This window comes from Vombatus ursinus, unplaced genomic scaffold (assembly GCF_900497805.2).
Source record: "Vombatus ursinus unplaced genomic scaffold, bare-nosed wombat genome assembly UNPS02014801.1, whole genome shotgun sequence".
NCBI lineage: Eukaryota > Metazoa > Chordata > Mammalia > Diprotodontia > Vombatidae > Vombatus > Vombatus ursinus.
The window spans coordinates 8,969,650-8,991,078 of record NW_020954579.1 but is presented as its reverse complement, the minus strand read 5'-3'; the positions used below and the strand labels follow the sequence as shown (position 1 = coordinate 8,991,078).

The 21,429-nt window shown below is 44.2% G+C and overlaps 1 protein-coding gene across 1 annotated transcript in view; it reads right to left on the bottom strand.

The window, feature by feature from the left end:
* The window catches only part of WNT3 (Wnt family member 3), an 87,851-nt gene extending 67,486 nt beyond the window's left edge, over positions 1-20,365 (bottom strand). Inside the window, exon 1 of the mRNA XM_027873237.1 lies at positions 20,152-20,365. Within this exon, the coding sequence (XP_027729038.1) occupies positions 20,152-20,231 (80 nt within the window). The 5' untranslated portion in view covers positions 20,232-20,365. The remainder of the gene's footprint in view (positions 1-20,151) is intronic.
* Positions 20,366-21,429: the final 1,064 nt, after the last annotated feature.

Below are 21,429 nucleotides of genomic sequence, written 5' to 3'. Positions count from 1 at the left end.
CATGTCATTCTCCAGCTTATTTGACAGTGAGGAAACGGAGGCAAACAGGCTGAAGTGACTTGTCCAGGGTCACACAGCTAGTAAGTGTCTCAGGCCAGTTTTGAACTCAGGAAGATGAGTCTTCCTGACTCCAGGGCCAATGCTTTATCCACTGAGCCAACCTAGTTTAAGATTATATTAGCTAAGATTATATTAGGGAACACTGGCGTCAGAATAAGTCTTCATTGCTTCATTGAATAAGTTCAAATGGCATGTTTCACTAATAATAGCTAGCATTTATATAGCACCTACTATGTGCCAGGCACTGTGCTAAATGCTTTACAAATATTTCATTTTATCCTTACAACCCTGGGAGGTAGATGCTGTTATTATTCCCATTTTACAGCTGAGGAAACTGGTCAAATAGATTTCACAAAAATAGTCAGGGGGATCCTTGCTCCAAGGCACCGTGAATTTAGAGGCAAAACTAGCCCTTGCCTGAGAGGTAGTGTGGGGTAGTAAGTAGGTAGAGAGCTGACCAGAAGCTAGGAAGACTTGGGTTCAAGTCCAGATTCTGACACGTATTGACTATGTAACTTTGAGCAAGTCATTTCTTAACCTGACAATTCCCTGAGACTACATTTTGTTAAAAAAAAAAAAAAAAAAAGGTGCCATCCTGCATTGGTAGAGGGAGTTTTTTCACCTGGGAGTTCCCCATCTCAATGAAATCACAGATGTCATCCCTATCCTATAGACTGGAATAATCTAAATTCTAAGAGCAGTACCAACTGCTTCAAAAGATCTGAAGAAGGAAGGCCAGTTTCCAACATTGGGAAGTTAAGGCAGCTTGCTCCAACTGTTCCCTGCACATGTGCCTGAAGCGTCTTTCCCTTTCTCCACTCATCTTTCTCAGATCAAAGCTCTCCTTCCCAGCAGTGGAAAATCTTTACTGATGATCCACGCGCTCTCCTACAGGGTCCCCTTTTCCCTAGGTCCCTAAGGTGCTGATGTGCCCAGCTCCTGTTACAATACGGGTCTTTTGCTTCCTTGAATGTGGTTCTGATATTGCTTGTCTGTTCTGCCTCCCCAAATAGACTGGAAGGCTCCTGAGGGACTGTCTTGGATTTCTTTGGCATTCTTCTCCCGACACAGAACCCCATCACACCCAGTGCTGTACAGAGTTTGGGCACACAGCAGGGGCCGGGCAGAGGCCACACCCAGGAAGAAAATGTGAAGGAAATAGCAAACTACTCCCATATCTCAGCCAAGAAAACCCCCAGTGGGGCCACGAAGAGTTGGATGTGCCTGAAAACAACTGAACAACAACAAGAACAGATCCAAGAAGATTATATCTGATCATAAGCAGAGATGGCAGAGAACTGTTGGTTTGAGAAGAAAAAAAAACTACCAAGTGCAAAGGTATGTTATAAAAACATGTGATGAGCAAAGGGACAGCAAACATCTGTGTAGTCAGGCCCTCATTTGAGTGTTGTGTCTCTTCAAAACTGCTAAAGTTTAGAACAGGTGCAGAGAAACTGGAGGGAATCTAGAAAGGAGCAGCCTAGGGTATCCACATGTTGGAGCCTGGGTCCTAAAGGGGAAGCTTTTGGGGATCTTGGCTGACTAAAGAAGGCAAGGATCAGGGGTGATGTAGTTGCTATCTTTAATCTGGCTCTAAATCATCTTTCTACACTGATCACAAGTTCCTCTCCTTCTTGAATTCTGTTTTCCCACAAAAATGCCTACTTGTTGCTCCCTGTACTCAACATCCCATACCTCTGTACCTTTGCCCATGCTGTTCCCCCTGCCTGGAGTGCCCTCTCCTCACCTCTACTTTCTAGAATCCCTTGCTTCCTTCAAAGCACAGCTCACGAGCCACCTCCTGATCCTCTGAGTTATTTGTGCTCCCTATTCCTCTCCCTTCTTGTGTGTTTTTCAAGCATGTCCAACTCTTCATGAGCCCATTTGGGGTTTCCTTAGCAAAGATACTGAAGTGGTTTGCATTTCCTTCTCCAGCTCATTTTACAGATGAGGAAATAGAGGCAAACAGGGTGAAGTGACTTGCCCAGGGTCACACAGCTAGTAAGTATCTGAGGCTGGATTTGAACTCAAGGTCTCTCAAGAGCAGGCCTGGTGGTCTCTCCACTGTACCACCTAGCTGCCCCATTCCTCCCCTTTATCCTCCAAACATTTACTATTATCTCTCTGAATATATTTTGTTTATATTTATCTCTGTACATGTTGTTTTCCCCCAGTAGAATGTAACTTCTTGAAGGCAGGAACTACTTTGTTTTTGCCTTTTATAATCCCCAAAGCTTAGTCATAGCACCTGGTATAGAGTGTGACAACAAATGCTCGTTGAATGGGGGGAATGGGTCAATGCAGCCAATGTAAATCAATGTAATCAAAAAGGATCAATGTAATTCAATGTAATTCAGTGTAATCAATGAAATGGGCTGGTAGAAAAAGCCCTGGAGTGGGAATCAGGAGACCTAGCTAAACCTAGTCTGGCCACCAAATTACGTAACTGTCAACTAGACAATTTTCTTCCCTGGGCCTGAGGAAGTTGAACTATTTGATTTCTAATGTCCCTCCAAACAAAACAAAACAACCAAACTCTAGGGTTTCTGATGGTTCTGTTTTTATTGGGAAAGGGGAAAGATCATAAGTGGTGGTTTGGTTCCAAATAACTGAACAAAAAGAAATAGCCTTAGATTTAATCTGGAGAGATTCCTCCATGGGAGGAAGGATTCCTTGACCACCTGATGGACCAAACTTTGAAATCTGTGGGAGGTCGAAGGCAAAGTGCAGAAATCTTTAGAAAGGGAAGAGCCTATCAACCAAATAGCTTAGTTATTCACCTACCTAAATCGAGGAGACTGACTCAGTCTCTAAAGGCTCTTTTAGTACTAGCTATACTCTCCCTCATACTCCCTACACTCACCGGTCATGGTGGGAGAGTCAAAATACTCCTTGCTCCCCATTCCCATTTCTAGACCTTCAGTAACCACACCTTCACTGAAACAACTTCTCTTTTTGAGATACAAGCTATCCACATTTATCACCCAATCCAGATCCTGGTGACTATTGCCATTACACCTCCCCATTCTAGGACATTCTTCTTCCTCCCCAAAATGAGTTCAGTTCTTGACTCGCAGTATTTCTGACCTCCCTATCTTCTGCTCTCATACTAAGGTACATCAACATTCACATTGATGTCACCTCAAATACCCTAGGGCAGCTAGGTGGCGCAGTGGATAGAGTGCCAGGCCTAGAGTCAGGAAGACTCATCTTCCTGAGTTCAAGTCTGGCCTCAGACACTTACAAGCTGTGTGAGCCTGGGCAAGTCACTTAACCTTCTTTGCCTCAGTTTCTTCATCTAGAAAATGAGCTGGAGAAGGAAATGGCAAATCACTGCAGTCTCTTTGCCAAGAAAACCCCAAATGGGATCACAAAGAGAGACACAACTGAAACAACTGAACAAAAACAAATACCCTAACTTTGTGGTTTCTCGGTCTACCCAATTTTTTTCCATTCCTCCTCAGTTACACAAGGAGATGGTCAAACCCTTATTCTTGCCATCACCCACAAGTATTCTACTTCCATCCTCATGAACTCTGAGATAACTTTATATGAAGACAACCTTTGATCATTCTCTTTCCCTGTGCCTCATTGCCCCCTAACTCTATTCTTCATCCTGATTATGACTTGCATATGGTTCATCTCTCAATTCTTTCCCAGGCCATCACTCTTGTTCTGGCCATCCTCTCTTCCTTTCCCTATCTTGATGTCTTGGTGAACCAGCTCAACACTCCACTGTCCTTTATCCTTGATCATCTTATTCCCTTGTCCTATCATGGATCACGTCTTGCCAAGCCCCGACCATGGCTTACTCCTCTATCTGCCTCCTCCACTCCTATTCACGAACTCCTGAGAGTATCTCTCCACTTACACTGCCACAATCCTGGGTCATACCCTCAACACTTCTCACCTAAGCTACTGCAATGGCCGTCTAATTAGTCTCCCCCACGTCTTTCCACACTCCAATCTATCTTCCACTCATTGTGCCAGGGTGATTTTTCTTGTGCCAGGACTGAGCATGCCACTCTCCTGCTCAATGATCTCCAATGACTCCCTATTACCTTTAGTATAAAATAGAAACTACTCTACTTGGCATTTAAAATCCTTCATAACCAGATCTCTTCCTACTTCCTAGCCTCCTCATGCCTTCCTCTCCATATAACGTGAGCTCTATATTATCTGTTGGCCTTATTGCTTGGCTCACAGAAGGAGCTAACAGTCCTAATCATGTTGAGTGACTTCAAATGGTTGTCCAGATTTGTACAGGGCCCTTTGAGCCATTTATGGATGGACAGATGTGCAAAAGGAACCTTCTACCACATACTCTCTGATCTGGCTATACTAGACTACTTCTAGTTCCTTGAACATGACATTCTATTTCCTCCCTCTGTACTTTTGCACTGGGTATTCCCCATTTACAGAATTTTTCTCCCCCCACCTCTCCTCTGTTTCTTAGCTTCCCTTGCTCCCTTCACAACTCAGCTTAAAGGCCACTTACTGCAGGAGGCCTTTCCTGGTCCCCCACCCCCACCCCATTTCCTAGCTGCTGATGTCTTTCCCTTTCAAATTCTCTTCCATATACTCTACATGTTGACATCCTATTAAAATTCATGCTCCATGAGAGCAGGGGATGGTTTTTACTCTTTTTTTTGGTATTCTCTTATTTTAATACAGTGTCTGAAACACCGTGTTTCATAAATGCTTGTTGACTGAGAAGTAGCTAACATGCAGGTAGTTATATACAACAAAATGCTGATATATTCACTCCATGTAGCTTGTCAGGGTTATAAAAAACAGAAAAGTCAGTGAGTCAACAAACATTTATTAAACACCTGCTATATACCAGGCACTGTACTTGAGTGCTGAAGATACAAACAAAGACCAAAGTCTTACTCTCAAAAAGCTGCTCATAATCTAATGGAAAAGATTTGAGAAGGACCTTCTAACCAATTTCTTCAAGGAAAAGATTAGATTGTGTGCTGTCAGTCAGTAACGATAATATCTGACAATCCACAGATGGGGTGAAGGGGAGCAGTTTGAAATTACAGTTATCCCTTCCACATTGAGACTTTCCTCACTGAGGTTTTGATATATGCGGGTTGCCATAAAAAAATTAAATGGGAATTTTGGGAGACTTTTGCAGAAGCCACAAATGATACATGAAGGCCAACAGATGATGCAGAGCCTATGACCAAATACTTAACCCAAATTTTACAATAAGGTGCTGTAAATACCCCATTAAAGAAAAAGAAAAAATTCAGACTTATCTGGTATGAAGGGAAGGCCAAAAAATTTTATGTGGATTTTCTAGATCAAAGAGGCTCTAACCCCTGCAATATGGAAGGGATAACTGTAATCTAAATTTACAGAGGTCCTTAACTATTTCTGCACCTTGGATACCTTTGGCAGTCAGATGAAGCCTATGGATTCCTTCTAAGAATAATGTTTTTAATGTATAAAATATATTACAAAGGAAAAAATTATATTGAAAAAGACATATTTCTACCATCCAAATTCATGAGCCCTCTAAAATATATCCCTTCTGTGGACTCCAAGTTAGGAAGTCCTGGTCCAGAAAGAGATTGGAGCCTTTAAGGCCTGCAAAGCATTTGATGGACATGAACTCATTAAATTTTTCATAGCAATATTGTAAGGTAAGTGCTATTATTTCCCACTTTGCAAAAGCTCAGAGAGGTTATGGGACTTGCCTGAGATCACACTACTAGTAAACAGGCAGCTGGGTGGCTGTGCTTGGAGTCAGTAAGACCTGAGTTTAATACCTGCCTCAGACATTTATTACCTGTGTGACCCTGGGCAAATCGCTTAAATGAGACATCCTATTGATGATGCATTGGCCTTTGTATACGTAAGAGGAAAAGGTCCCCTTTTGCGCATCTGTCCATCTATAAATGGCCCAATGAGCCCTGTACAAATCTGGAGAACCATTTGAAGTCACTCAACATGACTAGGACTGTTAGCTCCTTCTTGAGCTAAGCAATAAAAACAAATTCCAACTCAAGTGGAAACTGGTTCTGCTGCCTTACCCTGCCATCAAAGCTTCAGAAGCTCACCCCTACCTTCTAATGGGGTCATTGTTTTGCCCAACTGGCATGTTGTTAATTGGGTCTATTAAAATGCAACACCAGACAAAACTCCATTACAAGGGGCAGTTGGTTCCATAGAAACAGTGTTATAAATGGGTAATTGGCCATGTGACATTACAGTAGCAATCTTGTGACTTCACCACAAGTTTGGTTTATAATATATTAACAATGTTACTATGAATTATGGGATAAGCTTTTGCAACATGTGTCTATAGTTGTCTTGCACATCAAAAGTCAAACATTTGCAGTGCTAGTAGACCTCTTTCAAAATGCATCAAAGATTTAAGTTTGAGTAGCAGATCCCATGTGACCATTGCAGATGAATCAGTGTAGTCGGTGGGGGAGGGGGGGGACCCAATGGATTTGGGAGTCAGAGGCTCAAATCCTAACTCTCTCACTTATCTGTGTGACCTCCAGCAGGTCACAACTTCTATGAACTTTAGTTTCTTCATCTTTAAGACGAGGGCTATTGGATTAGATACAGGGGTGGGTAACCTGCAGCCTCGAGGCCACATGTGGCCCTCTAGGTCCTCAGGTTTGGCCCTTTGACTGAATCCTAACTTCACAGAACAAATTCCCTTAATAAAAAGATTTGTTCTGTAAAACTTGGACTCAGTCAAAAGGTTGCACCCAAGGACCTAGAAGGACACGTATGGCCTCGAGGCTGCAGGTTCCCCACCCTTGGAAAGTCTCTTCCGTCTCGTAATCTATAATCTAATAATCTAAAAGTATCTGCATATGGATAGGCTTCCTTTATTGGTATTGCTGATCAGATGTTCTTAAAGGGCTAGAAGAAAACCCCCATTATATTCTCCCCATATCCCATATCCTTTCTTTTCTTATCATACATAACTCTTCTGCTCAAGTCAGTTTGAGTCCACAGACTGTTTCTATCATCTACTTGATGAAGCCACATTATTTTTTCTTCCTTGTAATCTCCAGTTACCACTTTTAGCAAATATGCTTTCCCTATTAGACTAAAAGATCCTCGAGAACAAGGAATATGGGCCCACGTAGTACAGTCCTGCGTGCTCTAAGCACGCTCAATAAACCAAATCTACAATAATACAACACAGTAGTTTATCCAAAGATTGCTTCCCCACATATAACCTGTTTAGAAGTAACCTTAGAGATCATCCACTAGGACTCACCTCATTTGGCTTGCCCCTGGGCTATTCAATAATTTTTTACCAGTGACTTGGAAAAAGATATAAAAAGCGTGCTCAGCAAATCTACAGATGACACAATGCTGGGAAAGATAGCTAACGCACAGGATAACAGATTCAAGATTCAAAAGGATCTTGACAGGTTAGGACATTGGGCTGAATCTTCTAAGATAAAACTGAATGAATGGATAAATAAAGCATTTGCTATGTGCAAAGTATAACAGCTTACATTTATATAGCACTTTAAGATTTGCAATGCACTTTAACAAGGAAAAATGCAAAGTCAATTGCACAAGAAAAATATGGCTAGACAGAAGTTTATCTGAAAAACATCCAGGGTGGCAAAGAATTGGAAATTGAGGGGATGCCCATCAATTGCGGAATGGCTGAACAAGTTGTGGTGTATGGATGTAATGGAATACTGCTGTGCTATAAGAAATGATGAGCAGGCTGCCTTCAGAAAAACCTAGAAAGATTTATATGAACTGATGCTGAGTGAAGTGAGCAGAACCAGAACACTGTAGAAAGTAACAGCCATATTGTGTGATGACTGACTTTGATAGACTTAGAACTTCTCAGCAATGGAAGGCTCTAAGACAACTCCAAAAGACTCATGATGGAAAATGCTATTCACATCCAGAAAAAGAACCATGGAGTCTGAATGCAGATGGAAGCATACTACTTGCTTTCCTTTTCTTTTGTTGTTTTGTTTTCTTTCCTCTTTCTCCTGGTTCCTTCCATTAGCTCTAATTCTTCTATACATCATGACTAATATGAAAATATGCATAATACGAATGTATAAGTAGAGCCTATATCAGATTACATGCTGTCTTGGGGAGGGGGTAGGAGAGGGAGGGGGAGAAAATTTAAAACTCACAGTCTTATGGAAGTGAATGTTAAAAACTAAAAATAAATAAATTATTTTTAAAAAAAGAAAACAAAAACATCCACAGGTTTATAATGAATAGGAAGGTCAATATAAGTCAGTGGTGTGATAGTGTAGCCAATAAAGCTAGTACAATCTTAGTCTGCATTGAAAAACACCATAGCTAATGATTTTTTGTACTATGTCCTGGTCAGATCGTGTTAGAAGTACTTTCATTCATTCATTCATTCATCCATCCATTCATCCATTCAATTATTGTGGGTGTTATAGTAATGAGGATACTAATAAGCTAGATATGATTAATAATAATGATTATTATTAATAAGTCCAGGGGAGGATAATCAGGCTGGTGAAGGGCCTTGAGTTCATGTCATATGAGTAATGGTTAAAGAAACTTCAGATATTTAATCTGCAGAAAAGAAAACTTAGGGGAAGGGAACATGAAAGCTGTCTTCTAGTTTTTGAAGATCTATCTTACGGAAGGGGTAATAGATTGGTTCTGTTTGGTCTTAGAGGGGCAACTTTAGCCCTGATGTCAGGGGAAAAAAACTTTCTAAAAATTGGAATGGGCTACTGTGAGAGGCAATGGACTCTTTATTTGACTCTGGAATGTGTTTCTGACCTTACACTGGATATATAGGTGTGTCTAATGTTTCCGGAATTCACTTCAAAGAAAATAATGAAGCCACTTTGTGAATACCTGCCTGAGGGAGAGTTGGGGAGCTGTCCAGTGTCCCTTTCCTGACCCCTCACCAACTCCTCCCCACAACACATTTTGCTAGAAATAGACAGTAGCCCCATAAGTAGAATTGCTTCCTTTCTCTCTCTCTTTTAGAGCAGGGACAAGCAGCTAAATATTTAGGTTTCAAAGGGCTTTCCTTCTGGGATGCAAACTGTATGCCAAATAAGATTGTCACCAAAGCAAGTGAGTGAGGATATGCTGACAGTTGGCAGCAGAGGTTCAAATGTCAGCAAAGGCAATCATTAAGTCAAATAGGTGCTCCCTTCCAGTAAACCTGAAAATAGCCTTTTCTTAAAGGAACTGAAAGGCAGAACATCTCCAAGGAGTTGCTGTTCAATAAAGCAGCTTGGCGATCTGACCAGCAGCTTGGTGTAAGGAAACAAGATTGAGAATCAGAGGTTGCTTGGTTGTTCTATCATGTCTGATTCTTCCTGACCCCATTTAGGGTTTTCTTGGAAAAGACACTGGAGCAGTTTGCCATTTCCTTTTCCAGCTCATTTGACAGATGAGGAAACTGAGGTAAATAAGGAGACCAGGGTTCAAACCTCAGTTCTGCCACATGCTATTTCCCTGACCTTGGACAAGCCACTTAATAACTGTGGGACTCCTCACCTATAAAATGAGGGGGTTGAACTTCAGCAGAAGTTCTTAACCTTTTTTGTGTCCTGGACCCTTTTGGCAGTCTGGTGAAGCCTAAGGACCCCTTCTCAGAATCATGTTTTTAAATGCATAAAATAAAATACACAGGATTACAAAGGAAACAAATTATAGTGAAATGCAGTTATATTTTAAATATGTAAAATGTTTACACATTATATATTATATATATTTACATGTAAATATAGTTTAGATATGTAAGATATTTTAAAATGCGTGTTCATAGACCAGGTTAAGTGCAGCTAGGTGGCTCAGTGGACAGAGTGCCAGGCCTAGAGTCAGGAAGACTCATCTTCCTAAGTTTAAATCAGGCCTCAGACACTTACTAGCTATGTGACCCTGGGCAAGTCACTTCAGCCTGTTTGCCTCAGTTTCCTCATCTGTAGAAGGAAATGGCAAACCACTCCAGTCTCTTTGCCAAGAAAACCCCAACTAGGGTCACAGAGAGTTGAACATGATTGAAACTACTGAACAGCAAGACCAGGTTAAAAACTCCTAAAGATGATCTTTAGCAACCTTCCCCTCCCTAAATCTAAATCTAAAGGAACTAGAGAACCTTATTCTTTTCATCCTGATGCCAAAGGTCCTAAAAATCATTAGATTTGGAGTCAGATGACTTGAGTTCCTATCTTGGTTTTTCTAACAGTTACCTACTTCTGTGTCTTTGGGCAAGTCTCTTTGATTTTCAGGGGTGGGGGGTGGGGGTGGGGGGGAGGGTTAAATGTTTAACAAATATACCTGAGGTGAAAATATACACCCAGAGTCAGACAATAGGAAAGACACATATATCAAAGCAGGAGTGCTTGTAGTCTGCCCTGAAAAGAGAATTCATTTAAAATCAGAACTTCCTTATCATCAGAAGAATCAAACCGTAAAAGGGGAGTCAGAGAGAAAGTGGACAGTCTGTGCCCTGTAGGAAGAATAGCCAGCTGTCCTGGGATCCCTAAACATTCCCTTGCAGAAGGCAGGAGGTTGGACCAAATGGCCTCCCCAGCTTCCTTCTGGTGCTATATTGTTGACTCCATTAGGAGAGGACAGGGAAAGAGAGATGGAGCACTCTGGGCTCAGGCTGCTCTTAAATCCCAGAGACCCTTTGGGGAGCTATACTAAGCTAGAACTCATATACTCTTTTTTCTCACCAGTGACTACTCCTGCTCTTTTGATGTCTCCCACCCCGACTGGCTTTGCTTCCAAAGAAAAGGGGATTCCTTCCTGGGCAGGGTATAAAGAAGGAAGACACTGGGGTGGGTTGGACCAGGCCCTAAAGGGACTGTGATGGTAAGGTATGGGGGGAGGAGGTGTGAGTCCCATACCCCTCCCACCCACTTCCCCCAAAGAATGTAATTAAGGAGCAGGCCTCTGGCAGGAGCCAAGCTTTCTGCCTTCCATCTATAAATCACCTTCTGAATCATCTCTCAGCCCTGAGAGGAGCAACTGCTATTTGGGCTGCTCCAGATGGCTGCCAATGCCACTCCCCCTGCCCAGCCAGCCCCCCCCCCCCCCCCCCCCCCCCCCCCCCCCCACCCCCAATCCCTGCAGCTGCATGGAGCCTGGCTAGAGTGGCTTGAGTTCTCAGCTGGAAATAGTAAAGGCCTAAAAGAGCATTATTGCCTGGGAAAAGGAAACAGAGCTTTTGTCTCCCTATTTCCACTGTTCCCACTTGTCTTCTTCCATGTTCAGCCAAATATGGAATAGTTTAACCTTAGGCCTGGAAAAGGAGTAAGGAGGGTGGACAGCAAAGTCTAGTCAGCCTTATTTCTAACCCTGAGAGTCCCTATCTGGGCCGAACAATTCTCCCTGAAAAAGACCAGTGCTCTGTGTCAGAAACAAGAGAAGCAAAGAGATGGTGGGGAAAGAGAAAGACAGACAGAGACAGGGAGACAAAGAAGGAGAGAGAGAAAAAAACAGAGAGAGAGAGAGAGAGAGAAAGCAATAGACAATAGAACGTTAGAGTTTCCCATTTAGCAGGAGAGGTGTACAGGCAGAAACCATCAAAAATCACTAAGTGATTCTACCACAATGTGACTCTAGATGAAACAACACTACACAAGGTAGGTAGAGCAACCGGAAGAATATTATAAATGGGAAATCAGCGACTGATAGCAGTTTTTTTATATCCAGGCTTCTATTTTCTCAGCTGAAAAATGAGGAGTGCTAGATTCAAACGGTGGTCTCCAAAGTAGGGGTACATGTGCCCAGAGATGTGCAAAATGATGTATTGGGGTGCATGAAGAATATTTCAGATCAGAGAATAGCCACCGCTGTGCAGCCAGCTCACAGCTGTTCTTGCATCTGCTGCTCCCCTTCGCTTTGCCTGCTTTCAGCACCAGCCATAGTGGATGGTCAGCTGCACCCTCCTTCCTGGACAGGAAAGCATACAGGTGGGCAGGCAGTGAGTTATTCTTGTACCTGGTTGCCTAATGCCCATGTCTTACCTTCTCTGCCCCACCACAGCAGCACTATACACCACCTATGTGCCCTGGATGGTACTCTTCACATTGCCCAAACCCCCAGGGGCTCTAGGCTACAAAGAGGACAAACAGACCCTGTTTCCCTGGTGGTGTGGACCCCTTCCAGGGCCTCACCCTAAAGGGTGTGTGTGTGTGTGTGTGTGTATGTGCATGGCATGTGTGCTTCCCTTGAGCTTCCACATCCTAGAGAGGTAACACTGACCGAGGAATCCTGACTACAGCAGGGACAGACAGAACCTGCTTCCCTGAAACGGGAACTATTACAGGGCTTCATTCTTAGGAAGGGTGGGTGGGATGTGTGCTCTGGGGGTATACCACCCAGAACCCAGGACAGGAGTGGGGCCCTCTCTGACTCCAATCAGTCAGGCTGACATGCCGTGGGGAAATGCTTACTTTCAAGGTGAGCTATTTCTGCCCACCAGGGTTCTTCTCTTTTCCTTGACCCCCAGGAAAACATGAAAGGCTGGGGCCCCAGGCAAGTAGCAGTAAAGAGAGGCAGAACTATGGAAACAGGCAGCAGAAGTAAGCAAGAAGGGAGAGGTAGGGATTGGCTCTTACCACCAGTGGGTTTTGGGCTCAGAAAGCGCAGAACTTTCTCAGATAAGAAACCTTGCTCCCAAGACCCTTCCAAACCCAACTGCCACCAGGCACCCAGGACCCAGCAGAAGATCTTGCCATTTGCCTGTGTCTCCCCCCAATCCCCAGCAACAGCCAATCTCCAAACTTGAGATGTGAACTCCGGTGACTACATCTCCCTTTCATCGGGGAAGACAGAAATGGAATAACCACAGTTCGACAAAAATCTTTGCATAAAATTGATGGAAAAGATTGAAAATTAATATCATCATTTAGTTAGCACAATCAGCAAAGCACTTTCTTCCATTTGGATCTGTTTCTTTGAGAGATTTCTTTTTTCAACTACGACATCCATTAAAACCAAGGATCAGAATAAACTGAACTTAGAATCAGGCCTTTGATTCACTGTATCACAAAATGTGAAACCAATTTTCTTTTTAAAAGCACATCTATTCACCTGGCTCTCACTAAAAACATAGTGATTTCTTCAGCGAGAACAAAAAGGGCTTTTGGACCACAAATAAATAAAATAGAATTATTTTTAAAATATCATTATCTACCCCAATCCTTTTAAATGTCTATTTTGCATTGGTTTCAGAATGTATGGTAATATATTAGTACAGTGGTACATATATAATTAACATTTAAATTTGCATAGTTTTGTGATATATGCTCAGGAATTTTTTAATTAATTGGTGATCAAAAAAGGTTGGAGAATACTAGGGGATAAAACAATTCAACATATCAAAAAACCTGTGAGATCCTTGGTGTGGGAGCTCCTTCCGTGGAGAAGGCTTATCACAACCAGAATAGCTTTTGACAGTTGTCTGAGGCTCAGAGGGGATCAGTGACTTGACCAAGGTCACACAGTGAATATCAGAGGCAGATTTTTAGCCCTTGCCTTCCTGATGCCAAGTCCAGTATTCTATCCACTCTACCCTATCTAACAACACCCCAAATTACATTATAGCCAAACCTCACCCAGCAGTCACATAAGCAAATCTGTGGCCAAGTCAAGATGAGAACTCAGATCTCCTGATTTCCAGCCCAGGGCTCTTTCCACTCCAGTACAGAGATAATGTGAATATAAAATGAGATAATAGACATGAGAACATTTTGGTAAATAACAAGCCAAACTCAGAGATCCACTGATTAAGTAGCAGAATGACAGAAACCTTCTGAGGGAAGGGTTTGCTGGGGGAGGGGGAGGCCATTTGGCTATCACTCTACCTCCTCCCATCAGGGACAGCAAATGGAGACTGTTTTCCCTTCGATGTGGCTTCTCTGGCAATACTGTCACAGGGCCTGATGGACAGGACTTGGGCTATAGTAAACCTAACCTGAGAGTTTAGGCACCGTCATTAAGTGCTGACCTATTCCAGCCAATCCTCTTTCCTGATATGTGTATTTCCCTCTTTTTTTCTCCATCTGGGAGACCATGCCCCCACCATCACAATACAGCCCCAAAACTTGGTCCTTTTATCTGTAGCATGGAAAAGGAAACAACGTTTTTAAAAACTCACGACCTAGAACAAGACTGGGCAGAAGCTCAACTCCCTGGGGCCTAGTCTTATCTACTCCACTCTATATCAGCCCAAGGCATCAATTCAATGCAATTCAACAAAATCTTTATTGAGTACATACTGTGTGCTAGTACCTGCCCTGATGGAGCTCATAGTTTAGTAGGGAAGATCTAAACCATGCTAAGATAATTATAATGGACCTTGAGAAGTATACAAGCAAGACACAAACCAGAAAGGCTTTATAAGATGTGGGGAAATTCATTAAAATTGATGGGCCAGCACTGGCTAGAACAGCTTAAGGCAGGACTCCTGGGTCCTGGTCTTTATTGCTTTCTGACCTCTACCTCCTACACACCTCTGGTACTTTGGGGTTTTGCCCCATCATCCTTTGTCTCAGTTTCCCCAATAGTGTCAGAGGGAAAGAGGGGTAGTAAGTAAGCATGATCAGATGCCCTAGAGTAGACAGGACAAGCTGGGATGGCTGTGCCTTATATAGCTTGGCTATTTGGCCATTTACGTGGATCTCTGAATAAGAAAAGAAGGGGGAACGTATAGGAGCCTAGGATAGGGAGTACAAACCCACGTCTCAGAGTCCTAATGTAACCCTTGACCCTCCTTGAAATCCTGTAGCTTACAGGGAATTACCTGGTTCCCCACAATGGGTAGTCATTATCTACTCCCAATACCCCTCATGCTCTTGAGAGCCTGTCTTGACATCTTTGGGACCTGATTGTATTAAGATGGTGCCATTTGAGGTTGTTGATGAGTTGTTTTGGGATCCTTGTTTGGAAAGGGCTTTAAGATGCTTGCTTTTTATATTTTATTTTATTTTTAAAATATGAGCAAGTTCTTTGTAAGACCAAAACTCATTTCTCTGCTCCTTGTCTCAAACACTCCCAAAATGTAGAATGTTTCTCTGAGACCAGACTATCCAGTTAGGAAATCAAAATCCTATCAGTGACATGATTTAGAGTATTAAGGGTTAAATGGATTTGGAGAAGAAGAAGAAAAGACTTTACCCGATTTCCAAGTGACTTGGATTAACTTCAACATTCTATCCCCCTAGGGAGAGATCTAAACTAGCTGGGAGACCACCCAGTGGAAATGTGGGCATCCGATCTGGTATCTGTCCATCTTTGTCTGTCTGTCTGTCTATCTTTCTGATCAGCAGTCTCAGCCCAGGGAGCTAAGGTTTAGGGACACTGCAAGCCATCTGTAATTCCTGCCTGCTACAAGTGTTAACACCTGGCCCCAGGCCTTCCTCCCCCACAGTCTCCAGGTGCTTGGCACATCTGAGCTCACTGACCTCTACAGGGTTTGACTGAACATGTTTTTCTGTCTCAGTGAGGATAAGAGGGGTCGAGAGCCAGACCATGCCATTTTTACAAAAGGGAAAACTGAGGTTGGCCACAGGGCAACAATTGACCCAAATCCTTTCAGTGTTATCACAGGATGCTGAGAAGCCCATTTGGGAATCCACATTCTCACTCCAATAATTTTTTTAAAAATCATGTTCGTTGTCTATTACCTCATTGAAATCACACAACACTCTTGTGAGGTAAGCAAGGGATTATCAGCCCTCATTTTACAGATGAAGAAACTAAGTCCAAGAGAAATGAAATGACTTGATGCTTAATGTCAGGCATCCAGTTTGGGGCAGAGACAGGTCTTCTGACTCCTGAGTCAGTGTTTATTCATCCGATTGTCTTTTAAGGAAGGTCTTAGAGGAAATACTCTAAGAAAATGGTCTCATTTTCTTCCAAGGAAGAGGAGACAATATCCTCTACCAGCTGTGGGTGGGAACTGAAAGAATGAATTGCATGATCCAGGACACTCCAGGAGTCTCTCAGGAGACTGGACAACAGCTGCCATTGTGTGGCTGAAAGAGCCCTGGCCTTGGAAATGGGAGATTTGCCATTAGTTTGCTGTGTGACTTCAAGCAGCACTTTCCCCCTCTCTGGGCCTTATCCATAAATGAGGGATAGAATTAGATATCCCATCCAGCTTTGACATTCCTTGATATTACGATTCTAAATCCAAGCTAGAGCACAGACAGAGAGATTTGAAGTTCAGTGTCAAGAAGGGGGCTGCGGAACCTTAGGCCTTAAGAGATCTGACTTTGGCGGGTAGGGTGGGGAAACTATTGACTGAATAATTTCCATTCCAAATCTCTCCCTAGGGCATATGTGTGGGCTGGGTGGGCCAGAGTGTCATTAGCAACTTGAATTTGCCTGTCCAGAACTCTAAGGAGCAGGGATGGAATTGGGGATCCCTGTGTCTTTTCCCCAATCCCATGTCACTCTTCTAATCAGCCCCTACCCAAATTCTAAGAGCTAGCCATGGGGGAATGATGTGTTTCCTCTCTTCACCGCACAACTATGCCCAAATAGCTCACGAAGTCGGTGACTGACCACAGACCTGGTGAATAAGGAGCGGAGGTGGGCCCGGAATGTAAGTGCATCTATACCCCTTAAACCACCAGAATCTCCCAGTTGAATTGATCACTGCAGTAAAAGAATTTCCTAGCTAAGACAGCCCATTCATCCATCCATATACACATATTCCACTTTGAAGCTCCCCCTGCCAGAAGAATCATTCACACAGACAGTCACAAAGCATTGACATACGTGTTCCCAGATGCAATCACAGGCACTGTTCCTCTTGCATAGACACAACACATATAAGGCCACTGATGTTCATACAGGCACAGGTGAATAACATTGGCATAGACATGCACAGTACAGACACAAGCGCAGACATAGACACAGACAAGAACATAGACAGCAACACAGGGCACTGACCCTCACACAGGTACGTAACATTGATATTGTCACAGACACAGACACAGAAATAGAATCACTGACCCTCCCATAGGTACAAGCACAGACCCACGGCATTGACACAATCACACACATGGATACAGACACAAAAACATGCACAAACATGGATGCAGACCCAGAGGCACTGACCGTCAGGCAGGTGCAGACACACATTATTGACATGGACACACACATATACACACACCCACAGGGCACTGACCAATAAAGAGGGACTGACCCTCCTATGGGCATAGACAGACGCACAGAGGGGCTGACCACCTCGCACAGATGTAGGCATACAGAGGCACTGGTCAGACTTATACAGACATAGAAGAACACCCAGAGACACTGACCCTTACACACACACACACACACACACACACACACACACACACACACACACACATACACTGATCTTGTATAAATAGACATACAAACACAGGCACAGACAAATGGATGTAGGCGGACCCACCGTTACCAGCACTGGCAGTCCCTGACAGGAACACAGGTGCCCCCCACAAAGAGGGACTGACTGACCCTCATAGAAATACACAGACCCGGGCACGGACACCACCACCCCCTCCACATCCACAAACATGATAAAACACAGAGACACACAAACCTTTCTCCTCCACACCCAGACAAAGCAACCCTGCTTCCCTTCCCTACTCTGATTTGTCTGACACCGTGAATACGGCACTGAGGGTGGACCTGGCCTGGCAGGCTCACAGATAGATAGCCTTTCAAATAGCCCTTTCCTTGGCCTAATTCTCCCTCTCGTGGCAACTTCCAACTGGAAGCATTTCAAACCACCATTTAAAAAATCCACCTCCAAACTCAACACTCCTTTCCTCCGCCAACTGATGCCTCCCCACCTGGCTTTGTCCATTGCTGACAGCACATTCTCAGGTCTGTTTACCAGGTACCTTTGACAGGGACGGGACAAGGCTGGCCTCCCTGCTCCCACCTTCTGCCTTTCGGAGCTGATCGTGCCTCTTTCCCACAGGTTCCCCTCCTTCACTCCTTCCCTTGTCTGTGAGCTCTGCCTGTGCAAAGAGCTGAACTCATCCTCGGGTCTGAATGGCTGTGGAGGGTAGGTCTCAGTAGCTACTTAGCCCCTCAACCCTCTGCCACAAACTGCAGAAACCTCCATCACCCAAGAAAGGCCCACCCCCTAGAAGACGGGATTCTATTTTCTTTGCCTCTTCTCCCAGGGAAGACATCTCCCCAGCCCTTCTCTTCCTTTAACCACTCAACTCAGTCAAATGCAGAGCTGCATCCCATGCTGAGCCAGTCCAAAGAAAGACTCTCAAGCTATCCTGCAGAGATGACTTCCCAGCGACCTTCTGACTATATAATTTGAGTCTCTCCTGACTGCATAGTCCTTACCGTCTATAACCTATGTGCCCTCCTTTCTCTCACCCCCAAAATCCCCCTTCCAGGCCCTCATTCCCCTCAGGCATAAACATTGCTACTTTTCCAGTAAAGATAGAAGAAAAAAATCCGGGGTGGGGGAGGGAGGGAGGGAGAACAGGCAACCACATCTACAATTTCGATACTCTCCTTTTCTTTTTCTTGTTTGTTTGTTTGTTTGTTTGTTTGTTTTTAATCTTGAAGGGGGAGGGTGCTGCAAGACAACACTTCATATTGGCCCAAATGGTCATTTTCCCCTTTCCAAAGCAACCAGGGTGGGAACTGGTTGGAAGTGGATGAATTTTATGAGACGGATGATGAAAAATGAGGATTTGAGTTCTTTTGGACTGTATTCCTTGCAGCAGAGCCCAGTGGGCACTTTTCACTTGGGTTCTCCTGAAGGGAGAAGCAAGCACACTCCGGATATTTTTGGAAATTCAACCAGCCCAAATTCCTCTTCAGCCCTTTCCACCCCAATCTCCTCTTCCCGTCCCCCTCCCCTCCAAGCCCTTCATCATCATCTTGGTGGGAGACTCATTAATTGAAGTTTTCTGGAATGTAGGGGGTTGGAGGGTGGTGGGGAGACCCAGAGGGATTTAAAGAAGCTGGTTTCAGTCTCCTCTCTCCCGACTCCCTGTACCTGCCAAAGGGAGGGAGACTGTGTCATTCGGTAAACAAGAAACAGCTCTCTATACCAGAGAGCCACAACGTAATGTTACTCAACATGCCTCCCACTCCTCATTTTCCCATCTTCATTTTCTAAAATTTGTTTTGTATTTTCCTTTCTCTGAGAGGGAACTGTCCCTTTCTTCCCGGCTTTCTTGCTCCCTTTTCACTTTTCTTTCTCTTTAGAAAAGAAATTAATTTGAAATGGTGAATTATTTAATTAAAAAAAACCCCTTGACAACTCCATATAAAACAAACCTCATTTCCCCTCTACATCCCTCCCATTCACCCCTAGTATGAGAAAGGAAGAAATGAACGAACTGGAAATTAAATGGCACCTTCGTTAGCGGCTCAAGCCGGCCACGCTCACTTTGGAGGGTCTGGATTAACACAGCTCACATAGGAGAATATGATGATTTTTTTTAAAACCACATTGCTCCCCCACCCTCCTACCCCCTATCCAAAAGTCCCTTAAAGCCTTTGGCCATTTGAAAAAGGAAAAAAAAAAGATAAATTGTGTTGATTCTTGGGGGGAGGTGGATCCCTTTCTAGAGGATGAGCTAGAGTGGGGGTGACAGAACATGAGAATTCTGCACAAAGCCCCAAATTCAGCCAGAATAACCCAGATATGGAGATGGGAGCGTGTATCTGTCTAGGCATCCAGAGATAGATTTTTTTTTTTTTTTAGAAACCTAGTTGCAATTGAAGGAAGGGATTCCGGGGACCATGACTTGGGGCGGGGGGTGATGTTGGCTTTAAGGAACGAAAAAAAAAGAGTCCTTCATAAACAGGAGGAGGGAGGACTCTCCAACCTTTGCAATTAATGGAAAAGAAAATGATGATTACAACCTAGGACTTCGATTCTGAAATTGAAGGCAATAGCAGCATAGGAATTCAAGCAGCCTATTTCTCATGGTGGGGGTGGGGGGAGCCCTGGAAGGAAGAGAGAAAGGAGAAGCAACGAACTAGTCTCCCACCCTTACCCCCAACACCAGTACCACCTCCCTTCCCCTTCCCCTCCAGAATATGAAAGAGAAAATGAGGAACAGGGGAAAAGGCGACTCTTACCACCAAATTGGGTAACCGGCTAAGACCTTGGTGCCACTGAACAGGAAGGAGAAGAGAAATCCAAGCAGGTGGTGATCCATTAGTCCTGGGTTGGAGGAGGAAGTTTGCAGGCAAACATGAAGAGGGAAAGCGAACGCCCCCAATAGTTGGAACGAAGTCCACTTGAAATTGAAAATGACTTTCGGGTTTGTCAGAAACGCACCTTCACCAGCCTCTCCCCCCCCCCCTTTCCAAGAGCTCAGAGAAACAGGGTTTGAGGATGTCAGCAGGCAACCAATCAGAACGCTCGGCCTAAGGTAAGAGATGAGTCTATAGTTCAGAGCTGTCAATCATGCCTCCCCTCCCTCCCCTCCCTCCCCTCCCTCCCCTCCCTCCCCGGCCCCACAACTTGGTCTCGGGCTGGGAAGGGCACAGCCCTACCAAACTTGTGAAAAACCCTTTCCTCTGGGGATAATTAGATTTCTCCCCAAGTTCATTTGGGGAGACACCAATGGCCAGTCCCAGCATCTGGCCCCGGAGGGAGAGCTTTACTTTGATATGGTTTGGCCCACTGACCATTGGGTGGGGCTGGGTTTGTTTATTTATTTATTTTGGGTGATGTGGGTGGGGGGAGGTTGGGGGAATGGTAGATGACTTTTCTGCTGGGGTAACTACTAATTTCTGGTGGCCTGAGCCCAAGGAAAGATCTGGAAGAACCCAAAACCTCTGCTTTCCTACTGTTTAAAACGCTAAGGTTTTTCAAAGCAGTAATGGGTGTCTGCATGAGAAGGTGGTCTCGAAAGCCCCCAGCCTGTCTTCCTGCCTCAAATCTATCCTGTTATCTTTCCACTGCACAGTAAAACTTGCTGAATAAAATTCCCCTCCTGAGGTATTGGGAATCTTAAAGAAGGATCTGGGGAGTGCTTTGAGATCTTGGGATGAAAGGCACCAGGGGAAAGTGCCTTGCGTTATTGGATTATTTTGTCAGGGATCAGATCAGTATCGGGACCTCCTGCTGCCTTTGCATTTCCTGCAACTGACACCACACTGGGTCAGTTGCATTTCCTGCTTGTAGCCAGTTTCACTTTTTCCTTTGGGGGCTGTCTTCCCTTCCCCCCCTCCCCTAATTATCCAGTGCCTCTTGGATCTAGGTCTCTACCCCTTCCCCGAGGCAAATTAGAAAAACCTCCCAAACTCACCCATTCCGGAGGGAAGTATTTGGTTGGGCTTTAGAATTTCTTTTGGGGGACAAGGGAAGGGGATTGTCGACCGAAAGCCTTATCCTAGGGGCCCAGTCCA